Source organism: Octopus sinensis, linkage group LG5 (genome assembly GCF_006345805.1).
Source record: "Octopus sinensis linkage group LG5, ASM634580v1, whole genome shotgun sequence".
Classification (NCBI taxonomy): Eukaryota; Metazoa; Mollusca; class Cephalopoda; order Octopoda; family Octopodidae; genus Octopus; species Octopus sinensis.
Window position 1 is genome coordinate 39,590,441 of NC_043001.1, and position 12,861 is coordinate 39,603,301.

General features: G+C 39.0%; 1 protein-coding gene across 1 annotated transcript in view; it reads right to left on the reverse strand.

Annotated features, from left to right (window-relative positions):
- LOC115212116 overlaps positions 1–12,861 on the reverse strand; it is a 798,722-nt gene that overhangs the window by 378,765 nt on the left and 407,096 nt on the right. Inside the window, exon 13 of the mRNA XM_036503334.1 lies at positions 8,030–8,046. Coding sequence (XP_036359227.1) covers positions 8,030–8,046 — 17 coding nt within the window. The remainder of the gene's footprint in view (positions 1–8,029; positions 8,047–12,861) is intronic.

Below are 12,861 nucleotides of genomic sequence, written 5' to 3' on the forward strand. Positions count from 1 at the left end.
GTGTGAGGATGTTTAATGTGTGTGTGTGTGTGTGTGTGGTAGGTTCTGTGAGATCCCTTTTTTGGTGGTCACTGCAGAAACAAGGGATAGATGAGTGGTTGGTGAGAGCTATACAAACCATGTGCAGAGATGCTGTCAGTAAGGTGAGGGTTGGTAATGAGTATAGCAATGAATTTGAAGTAGAAGTAGGAGTTCAAGGATCAGTCCTCAGCCCCCTCCTGTTTATCATACTCTTCCAGGCAATAGCAAAAGAATTTAAGATGGGCTTCCCCGTGGGAGCTCCTCTTTGTTGATGACCTTATTCTCATAGCCAAATCATTTCCAGAACTAGAGAAATTTCAGGTGTGGAAGCAAGTTCTAGGTTCAAAGGGTCTTAGAGTTAATCTAGCAAAAACTGAAGTCTTAGTAAGTAGGATAGAGGACAAAAGACAAATCCTTTCAGTTAGATGACCATGCTCAATCTGTAGAAAAGGTATAGGTAGAAACTTCATAAGATTTATCCAGTGTAAGCTCATAGCACATGAGAGGTGCAGCAATATCAGAGGAAGGTTAATAGGGAAAAATAGCTTTTGTGTGTGGAAGATGCACAGGTAGAATAAATACTAAAAATGTACAGAAATTAGACTCCATCAACTACCAGTGGAGTAAGCTAGAGGTAGTTGATAGCTCCTATTATCTAGATGACTAAGTTAGTAACAAAGGTGGATGCTTCAAGAGTGTAGCTGTGAGAATAAGAATCAGCTGAGCCAAGTTCAGAGAGCTCTTAACTCTGCTGGCCACAAAGGGCTTCCCTCTCAGAATGAAAGGCAGACTATATGATACCTGTGTGCAAACAGCTATGCTACATTGCGGTGAAATAAGGGCTGTGACCACAGAGAACACGCATAGGCTTGAAAGAAATGAAGCTAGTATGCTTCACTTGATGTGCAATGTCAGTATGCATGTATGACAGAGTGTTAGCATCTGGAGAGAAAAGTTGGGCATAAGTGCCATCAGATGTAATGTGCAAGACAGGTGACTGTTCTGATTTGGTCATGTGATGCATATGGACAAGAACAGCAATGTAAAGAACTGCAAGTTTCCAACTGTAAAGGGAACCTGTAGAAGATGTAAACCCAGAAGACATGGGATGAGGTGGTGAAACATAGGCCTCATGCAGGTAATGACAAATGACCAAGACCTCAGGCAATATGCTGTACATGAGAAGACTTGTCAGACCGAGTGAAATCAGAGTTATGGCCATAGTATTGTCATGTACATAGCACCCATGAAATTTTAGTCATGGTTATTTTCAGTGCCATGTAAATGATACACATGAAATCAGAGTTGGACTCTCACCAGTAAGTGGCACCCATGAATCATAGTCGTAGTTATGGTCATTGATGGTGGCATGCAAACGAAACCTGTGAATCGTAGTTTTGGTCGTTGACAGTGCCATGTAAATAGCACCCATGAATTGTAGTCATGGGCATTGATGGTACCATGTAAAGGGCACCCATGAATTGTCATAGTCATCACCAGTGTCATGTAAATCACACCCATGAATCATAGTCATGGTTGTTGCTGACACCATGTAAATAGCAACCATGAATAGTTGTGGTCATTGTCAGTGTTATGTAAATGACACCACTGCATAACACCCATACTGGTGGCATGTAAAAGCACCCATTACACTCCTGGATTGGTTGGCATTAGAAAGGGCATCCAGCATTAGAAACACTGCCAAATCAGAATGCAACTTGGTGTAGCTCTTCAGCTTACTAGCTCCAGTCAAACCAGCTAACCCATACCAGCATGGAGAGTGGACGTTATATGATAATGATGATGATGATACACACACACATATATATGTATATGTATGTATACATATATATGTATACACACTCACAGCATTATTCAAGCTCTGTCAAGATGATAAATTTGCTACAAGACTGCCATACAATGAAGTTCCACAATTCTATACCTGGTACCAAAACAAATCGAAAAGATGTGCACTTGGAGTACCTACACATCATCCAGGAATCAAGAAATCAGACATACTTGGCAGAGTCTGTGTTGTCCATCCTAACTACTTAGAGTGCTACTATCTAAGGCTTCTATTACATGTCAAGGGACCAACATCATTTACAGCCTTACGTATGGTTGATAACACAGTATGTCAAACATATTGCTAGGTTTGCCATCTCAGAGGTCTTCTGGAAGATGATGCACACTGGGATGCCACTCTGACAGAGGCGCAAAGGTGCAAGTCTCCTATGCAGCTGAGAAACCTCTTGTCCATCATGGCATCATCTCAGATGATCTCCCCTTTCAGTTCAAGAGACTGGTTTCTTGTCAAACTTAGCTTTGCAATGTCTGTCAACTAAGCACAAGGTCAATCTCTAAAGGTGGTGGGACTTAACCCCCTTCAACCTTGCTTCTCACATGGTCAGCTGTATGTTGAGTGTTCTAGAGTTGGAGATGAAAAGAACCTCTACATTCTCAGTGATAAACATAGCAAGACAGAAAACACAGTATATGAAAAAGCACTTACATGAATAGTAAAGTCCATGTCATATACAGAAGTGTAAAACCATTGAGTGTTAAAGTATTATTATTACACTTTCACTTTTCGACTGACATGCATGAATGTATATCTCTTTATATATAAACGGCAGTTTGTCTGTGTGTGTTTCTGTGTGTCTGTTTGGTTGTACCCTCACCCTGACCACGGCTTTCAACCGATTCTGATGAAACTTGACACACACATAGCCCAATGTCATAATTCAAAACTAATGCAGCGAAAATTTTGAAAAGTTCCCCCAGTTCTTAAAAAAATCGATAAATTCGACATGGGGTCGAGAATCAGAAACACAAACCACAGACTGTCTAGGGGACGCAACTCGACCTTTTTTAACTCTCAAAAAAAATTTACCATAATTTTTCTTCCATTTTTTTGCTATTTTTTGGCTATAACTCTCTAAAAATGCTTTATAGTTATTTCCCTTACAAACCTGAGCAACGCCGGGCAATACTGCTAGTCTGTGTATAAAAGTGAAACAATAATGTGATATATTCTCTGTCTATTTGTGTGTATGTGTGCACTCTACATATGACCTTTCATTGTTTATAATTTGTACCTGTGTGTTGGTTACAAAATAAGTTAGACAAACGTGTATTTACTTTATATACATATATGAGTTGAAAACTTTCTTTTCACATTTCACTTAACGTCTATGTTCCATGTTGCCATGGGTTGCAGAGTTACAGAAAAAGTTAGAATCTCAGCTACTAGCAGTTGAGACCTGCATAATCTAGACAGCATTTTAAAATTTCTTTATTTTCTTTAACCTGGACCACACTGGGTATTTCTGCTAGTATTTGTGTGTGTGTGTGTGTTTGAATGTCCATTGTCAAGATAGCACATGATGGCTGTAAATGATCATCTTTGTCATATAAGTCAGGTTTTCCGCTTTTAGGTCTTGTATCAAAAGCCCATCTAGATATGGGAAAAATATTACTTTGCTTGAAAACAGGAAAGGGTTAGCAACAGGAAGGGCATCTACCTCAACAAATTTCATCTGATCCATGCCAGCATGGAAAAGTGGATGTTAAAGGATGATGATGCTGATGATATATAAGAAAATGACATGACAAAGGATCCTTTATTATCTCATTTCTTTATTACCACTCAGTACTTGAAACATATGTATGAGTTCCACACCAGGTTATTAGTCTCACAATGCCTAAATGAAATATATATATATATATATATCCATCAAGCCAAGTGACATCATAGTAATGGCCAATGCCAGTGTCATTTAACTGGTATATAAAAAAGCACTCTTCGAACATTGGGCCTCATGGAGGCAATGATAAATGACCAAGACCTTTGGCAATATGCCATGCTTTAGAAAACCTGTCAAGCTAAGTGAAAGTGTAGTCATGGTTGATACCGGTGTCATGTAACCGATACCGGTCCTGGTGTCATGTAACCTGCACCCGTACCATTGACACATAAAAATCAACCATTTGCTTAGTATTAGGAAGGGCATCCAGCTGTATAAATCATGCTAAATCAGATTGGAACCTGGTGCTACCCTCCAACTTACCAGCTTTAGTCAAACTGTCTAACCATGCCAGTATGGAAAGCAGACACTAAATGATGATGATGATGATGATGATGATATATTATAACAACAGTATATCCTTTCCACACATACTGTTTACACACATCTCTCATCTCTTGTACTGGTAGCTTCTTATCAGATTGCTCCATTGCAGAGCCTTTTCTATTCCACTCTCAGTTAAGCCTAGTGCTCCTCAGAGTTTACTTTTATCCACCACTCTCTTCCTAATTATCAACGATCTATTTGCCCCTACATTCAACAAACCCCACTCCTATGCTAATGATATGAATTTTCGTTTCTTCCTTTCTTACCCTAACTATGTATCATCCACACACAACCTAGACACCTCCTGACAAACTTGCATTGATTCTCCTCATTATCACTGGGGCATCTTCAGGTGAAAGCACATTTTGAGCATGAGTAGGAATGCAACTCAAAGAAGTTTTTCTCTTCAGAGTCAGAATATTTCAGACTCCAGCAGCTGTTGAGTCTCTACAAGGTTCAAGTGAGGACCACAATGGACTAATGAACTCAAATTTAGGAAATAATTGCTGCTATGCACACAGATATTTTGAGTCACATACAGAGAAGGGCCACATGGCCTGTGCTCCTTGGACCTTGCTGGCCTTTAATCCCACCACTCAAACTTGCCCCGATTCACTCCTCTCTCCACCAAACCTCCCTTGTTGTCTCCACACTAAACACTATACCCAGCTGTTTCTTTCCAGAACACTGACCTTTTATTTAGAATCTTCTACCTGCTCATGATTCTCATGTGGGTGTTAATCTACAACAGTTTGAACAGAACATAAATGCCATCAAACAACTAGCTCAGAGGGCCAGCGAAAGTCATGAACATTGCCCCTTCCTCCAGACTGAGTAAGTATTAAAAAAAAAGTATAAGTGAAACCTGTCTGTCAACCTGACAAACTGATACAATCAGAGTAATGTACCTTGTTGAAAAAGAACCCACTAACAACTTTAAAAAGATTTGAATTCATAACCATTTGAACAGAAATACTATTTGAACAGATAATACCCATTCTCCCCTCTCATTCTTCTTCCTTTATATATGATACACACGTACACACACACACACACACACACACACACACACACACACACACACACACACACACACACACACACATACACACACATATTTATCTCTATTTATTTCTGACTCAAAGTCATAGGAAGAGTGATTCATTGATTCCTTTGTTCATGGGAAAGCTGTCTATTTTTGAAACAGCCCTACCAACCAATGCCAAGGCTGCCCATGAATGGAATGAAATATGTAGAAATAATAGATGTAGTAAAATAAGGAATAGATTCTCAAACATTAAGCATTTTACTTATATTTTCTCAAAGCATTACCTTATATTTCAATATTTAGGCTTTATTAAGAGAAAATGATGATTGATCTTAGTTCTGATCTTTACAAATACTTTGATAAAGGCTTTTTAAAGCTGAAATATTGAAATATAAGGCAAAAGTGTAAAGTATTTTGAGCTCGCTTTTGTTTTCACTCTTTTATAACCAGCTAGAGTAGTGGTGGTTTTCTAAAATATTTTCAATTCTATTTCATGATGATACATATATTACTTTACCACTCATATACATGCATGCATACATACATGCATACATACATACATACATACATACATACATACATAGGAACAGGAAATAGGAAATATCAGGAACATGAAATATCAACCAAATACTTGATGCACAAAAGGGATAGAGATGCAGGAAAGTCAGTAAAATGTGATAACCGATGCAGACTTTGTGGAGTCAACACCGAAGACATCACCCACATCATAAGCAATTGTCCAAAAAGTCATCACAGTATTATCTACCAATGAGACATGATGTTATAGCTAGGACACTCTATAATGAATTGGAAGGATGATCCCAAGGACAAAGAAATAAGAACTCATAGTATGGTAGAAGCCATAGTCACTCATAATAAAAAGGAGTACTGGTGGAATGTCCCAGTGAAGACCTCAATAAAACGTAAGCACAACAGACTTGATATAATGACTTGGGATAGAGAAGAAAGCTGTGTACAATTGTGGAAATTAGCCGTCCAGCAGATGTTAATATAAAACTGAAGATCAGTGAAAAAGAGAATACTTATGTGGAACTATTGAGAAGACTGCAGTTATTCTATCCAGATTACAAGTTAAAGTTTATACCTGTAATTATTGGGGCCCGGGGATATGTAACACACGGCCTAAATACCAATCTGGAGAAATTAAGCTTCTCAAAACCAGAAAGGAGAAAGCTAACTTGACGACTACAGCTCCAATCCATCATTGGAACTGTAAAAATCTGTAAAAGTTTCCAAAAGTTTATCATTTAAATGTCTAGATATGAAACTATATGCATGACAATACACACATAAGACAAAACATAAAAAATCTGCACATATACATACATACACGCATGCATACATATAAACAAGAATATCATTGTTGATGTTGAAATTCCAATGAAGGAGCCTTGGATCTAGGTTAGAAACTGACTCTTTTTCTATTGGCAAGAAATCTCGAAATAAAACTAAAAATCACACACACACACACTACTCATACATGCATACATACATACAGACATACATACATACATATTATTGTTGTGTGGATGCCCCTAAATGATAAGTAGGCTAGTCCAATATGTATAAATAGTGGACCTGATAGCTAGACAGGAAGCGTCACATAGAGCGAGCTGCAGTCGTCAGTAGACTAGATGTCGAGTTCTGTTGAGTCGAGTCATTGGAAGTGAGAGTTCGGTAGTTGAGTAGAGGTATATAATTGGTGAAGGCATGCCTTCTGAATGTGCGATATAACAATTGTGTGTGTGTGTATATATATATATATATATATATATATACATATATATATATACATATATATATATACATATATATGGAAAATGATTGACAACCATTGAACAGACTGTTTTCTTTCATTTTAAATTCAGTTTCTTGAATGTTACTCTTGAATTTGATTTCTAAAATATAGCTGCCATTCCTTTGCATTGAAAAGTTTGAAAATACTTTATTGAATATCATATAAAGTAGGAGGTTGACTAATAGATGCTTCCTGATAAACATTAAGAAATTCTTAGCTAGAATTGATATTACACTTTTGCTAGATAATATTGCTTTTCTTTTAATGGCATTGCAATTTTAATAAAAGTACACTTATATGGGAATACTTTAAATATTATAAGGAGTGGCTGTGTGGTAATTAGCTTGTTTACCAACCACATGGTTCCGGGTTCAGTCCCACTGCGTGGCACCTTGCGCAAGTGTATTCTACTATAGCCTCGGGCCGACCAAAGCCTTGTGAGTGGATTTGGTAGACGGAAACTGAAAGAAGCCCGTTGTATATATATATATATATATATATATATATATATATATATATATATATATGCGTGTATGTGTTTGTGTGTCTGTGTTTGTCCCCCTAGCATTGCTTGACAACCGATGCTGGTGTGTTTATGTCCCCGTTACTTAGCGGTTCGGCATAAGAGACCGATAGAATAAGTACTGGGCTTACAAAAGAATAAGTCCCGGGGTCAAGTTGCTCAATTAAAGGCGGTGCTCCAGCACGTCCACAGTCAATTGACTGAAACAAGTAAAAGAGTAAACGAGTACTGTTGATTGCTGTCCTTATTTATATCATAGTTTCTCATTCAGCTCTCTATACAATTGTATTTTCTTGTATGTTATTTCAATTCTAGATTCAAGATTTGTAAATTTAAGGCAAAGTTTCATTAAGTGTTAGCTTGGTCCCCTTATATCTATTGTATTTAAGGTCTTGGAATAGAAAAATTTGCTACTCATTTAAAAATAAATTTGGAAGCAAGCTGTTAGATAAGCCAAAATGAATTTTTCAAAAAACAAAACTTACCTTTTGCTGATGAAATGCTATTAAATTCATAAAATAATTATAAAATAAAATTTTTACAATATTTTCAAAGTAAAATAATAATAATTTTAACAGTGATTATCATTATTATTATTATTATTATTATTATTATTATTATTATTATTATTATTATTATTGAGTGACAGAGCAGTGCATGCCACCAAAGTGACACCAGGGTAAAATATATGAAGCCCAGTATACCCATCATGACTGCTTGTCTGATAAGTGTACACTAGGCACATGGATCATAACCATGTGTACATGACATGGTGACCTTATATCAAGATAAACAGAGCATGACCTTGCAGGTGGGGACCACTTAGAATTTTCTTCAGGTCGAGTTGCCCATCCTGCTCAAAAGGTCCCTAAATAAGGTTTGTTTAAGGATGTTGAACAAAACACTCATGCTTCCAGAAAGGAATTATTCAAACCCAAAGAATTCCTCTCAGCACATGGCTATGATGCCTAACCAAACTACATCTGCCCAAGCATTATTATTATTATTATTATTATTATTATTATTATTATTATTATTATTATCATCATCATCATCATCATCATCATCATCATCATCATCATCATCATCATCATCATCATCATCATCATCATCATTATTATTATTATTAATATTATTATTATTATCATTATTATTATTATTATTATTATTATTATTATCATCATTATTATTTGATGAAAACTCTCAGTTTATTTTGCTGGGTATGATGGAAAGTGTCAGCTGTCCACAGCCAGCAAAACTAAGGTGACCATTGTTTACTGGTCATGTTTCAAGAACCCTGTGAAGAATTCATGCAGTTCTAAGCAATGCTGATTTTTGTAGGTATAATGTACCAAAAGAAAGCTGTCCCTGAAAGGTTGGGCAGAGGTGGCAAATGCATGCATTGCATCCATCATATACTACTGCCTGACTGTTGTCCCTTGCCCCACTTCGTAACTAAACAGGCTGGTGTGTTTGCTCTTCTGCTTCTTGTGGAAGGGTCAAGTACTGCTTGTCAGATGGTCCATTTGCTGTCAGCACCCATTGTGTGGACGTCTGGGCATACTATGGCTGATGATGCACATACATGCACTGAGGCTGCAATATCTCCAGCGATATCTTCATGATGAGCAGGTGTGTGTGTGTGAGGGAGCACTACCAGTTCGAGATAAGCTCTACAGGCATGGGTGTACAATCAGACAGGCTTGTCCAAGATGCATGTAGAGCAATGTAACCATTCTGCATGTTCTCATACAGTGCTCACACATTGCTGACTTGTACTTTGTCAAACAGTTATTGTCACATGTAGGACAGATCCAGCTATCATCCGAGTCCGTTGTGAAGATTGCCCCGCCTCCTTACTTTGGGCAGGAAGGGAGGTTAATTTATCTCTGTCTGGTGGCTATAGCAAAAGAGATTGTGTGATGGATGTGACTGAAATGGTTCAAGATCGATGTATTCATCTTTGCTCAAGGCCTCATTAACTTTATCGGGTTAATGAGGCCTTGAGAAGGAGGCACTGTCACCCAGTAAGTTCATTGAAAAGTGGGTGAATGTGGCAAGAATGTCCTGTGTGAATGGGCCTACTCTAAGTGTGCACCTCCAGGCTGGGAGGAAAGGAAAAGAAGGAGTACCTTCCTGACGAGCCATTGGTGTTAAGGGGTTGAAAGTGCATGTTGTCTCTTTGGTCACCTTATGGTGGAATTCCCCCTTATTGGGGAAGCATATTGTTGATTTAATCTCTTTGCTAATCGTGTTTGCTGGCTGCTTACCCATTTAAGCACACTGTCCTTCATCTGTGTATTGTCCTCTATGTTTTGTATTCAACCTTGGTAGTATGTCTAATTCTGAAATTTGTTGTATTTGGAATTCACTTAGATATTCCTTTGCCTGTTTTGTTAGTGAGTATGATGTTTCTTGTTTTCATGTTTTGAAACAAGTTTTAACATCCAGTTCTCAGAGTTTTTCAAGTAGGTGTCTAGGCCATTTGAGGTAATCTTCATTGTTAATGCCAGTTATAAAAGTCCACGGCCTCCTTCTTTTCTTGACAGATAAAGTCATTCTATATCTGCCTTGGGGTGGTGCATTCTATGCATTGTCAACAGTTTTCATATTTTTCTGTCAAGTTTACATATTTCAGTAATTTACCAGTTAATGATATTGAAACTGTAAGTCATGACTGGTATGGCTAAAGCATTGATTGCTTCGATCCTGTTTCTTGCATTCAGCTCTGTCTTGAGTATTGCTCTCACCCTGCGATAACATTCTCTCCTGATCCTTTCTCTCATCACTGAATGTCTGATTCCATTCCCTTCAAGTACCCCTAGGTATTTGTAGCTCTCCATTGGTTCTAACTATTTTATGATATTCTGCTGGTCAAGGTTAACGTTAGATGTTTCTGTCATTTTTCCTTTTATAAAGGTAGCTTTTGCACATTTATCAAGGCCAAATTGCATTCTGATGTCATCAAAATAAGTTTCCGACAAAATGCTTTCCTTACAAAAAGAAGAGCCATTAGCAAGATCAGTCAAATATTCTCCCAGTCATTTGGAGCATTAATTATATGATCATTTCATCTGTAGTATCCAAAGCCTAAATACGTGAGCCCTGCCAGCTGCAGCAATGACAAGGATGCTACCCATGCACCTTGCTGCACTGCTTCTTGGTTGGCCAAGGAGACCCTTTGGTCTTCCCCTTCCTCTTCCCCACTGCTGCTCTTACCCACATCATTGCCAACTCGCACAGCCCTCCTCAGACGGCACTTCCTCTTGCCCATCTTGCCTCTGGATGACGTTCATTCTGTGCATCGTGCTACTGATATTGCAGCCGAAACTAACCATTGCCTTGGAGTCACAGCACCAGCAACAACCCACTGCTGGCATGTTAAACATGGAGAGGGACGTTGGGGCCCCACCACTGGTGCCAGCATGCAGCTGAAACTAGACAACATCCAAGGTTACTTGAAGTTTCTCAACAAAAGCAAAAAAGCGCAAGGCAAATCACTGTAATGTGTTTACCATCCACTTTCACCACATTTCTATAGTCCCGGACTCACCCCAGTTTTTCATCTATCAAGTGCACCAAATTCTTTATTTCTGATGCCTTATTTAATGTGTAAACACAGATTCCTTCTAGTTGTAATCCTTGATGTACACCAGAATTAGCTTCTACAGCAACCCAACTTTTCCCTTTTCCCTCATTATCATCATCATCATCATCATCGTTTAACGTCCGTTTTCCATGCTAGCATGGGTTGAATGGTTTGACCGGGGTCTGGGAAGCCAGGAGGCTGTGCCAGGCTCCAGTCTGATCTGGCAGTATTTCAACAGCTGGATGCCCCGTGAGCCAACCACCCCGTGAGTGTAGTGTGTGCTTTTTACATACCACCATCTCAAGGGCCAGAGGAGGCTAGCAAATGGCCTCGATTGGTTGGTTCTTTGTTTGTATCACTGACACGGATGCCAGTCAGGTGGCGCTGGCATCAGCCACGTTCAGATGGTGCTTTTAACATGCCGCCAGCACGGGTATCTTAACTACAATTTCCATTCGATTTTTATTTTGATGTTGGTGTTGACGTACTTGATTCAATAGGTCTCCTCAAGCACAGCGGGTCACTCTATGATCCAAGGTTAGCACAGCAGGCCATCCCGTGAGCCATGAACACACTTCATTTGTTGGGTCTTCGCAGTCACAGCATATCTCCAGAGGTCCCGGTCTTTCATCATTTCCTCTGTGGGGCCCAGCGTATGAAGGTCATGCTTGACCACCTCATCCCATGTCTTCCTGGGTCTACCTCTACCCCAGATTCCTTCAACAGTTTGGGAGTGGCCCTTCTTCACACATCTCTCCTCATCCATCCATAGTACATGACCATACACATCCAGTAGATCATGCTAGCTTCATTTCTTTCAAGCCTACGCATGTCCTCCGCAGTCACAGCCCATGTTTCACTGCCGTGAAGCACGGCAGTTTGCACACATGCGTCATACAATCTATCTTTCACTCTGAGTGTGAGCCCCTTTGTTGCCAGTAGGGGAAGAGGCTTTCTAAACTTTGCCCAGGCTATTATTATTCTAGTGGTAACACTTTCTGAGCATCCACCCCCACTACTAACTTGGTCACCTAGGTAGCGGAAACTATCAACTACTTCTAGTTTCTCACCCTGGAGTGTGATGGAATCTGTTTTTTCAGTATCAATGGTGTCTATTGCCCTTGTGCATCTGCCGCACATAAAAGCTATCTTCTTGGTTAATTTTCCTTTGATGTTGCTACACTTATGTGCCCATAGCTTACACTGGGTACATCTTAAGGAGTTTCTACCTACACCTTTTCTACAGATCGAGCAAGGCCACCTACCTAAGGGGGTGTATTGTGAGTTTGCCTTCCTACTTACTAGAACTTTGGTCTTTGCTACATTGACTCTAAGGCCATTTGATTCTAAACCTTGCTTCCACACCCGAAATTTCTTCTCTTGTTCTGGTAGTAATTCTGCCATGAGGACCAGGTCATCAGCATAGAGGAGCTCCCAGGGGCAACCCGTCTTGAATTCCTCTGTTATTGCCTGGAGGACTATGATGAATAAAAGAGGACTGAGATCTGAACCTTGGTGGATGCCAGCATACACTTCTGTAACTGTATGTCACATCTCTCAAAAAAGAGAACTGACAACTCTCTTTTACAATATAATTTACTTTCCTTGTCTTACTATCCATAGCAAGAAACAATGAATAGTTTTTAAAATAAAATCTGTATTGAAAAAGCAGCTAATGTAAATTTCAAAACAAATAAGAGCTTTTCTAATATAATACTAGACACACTA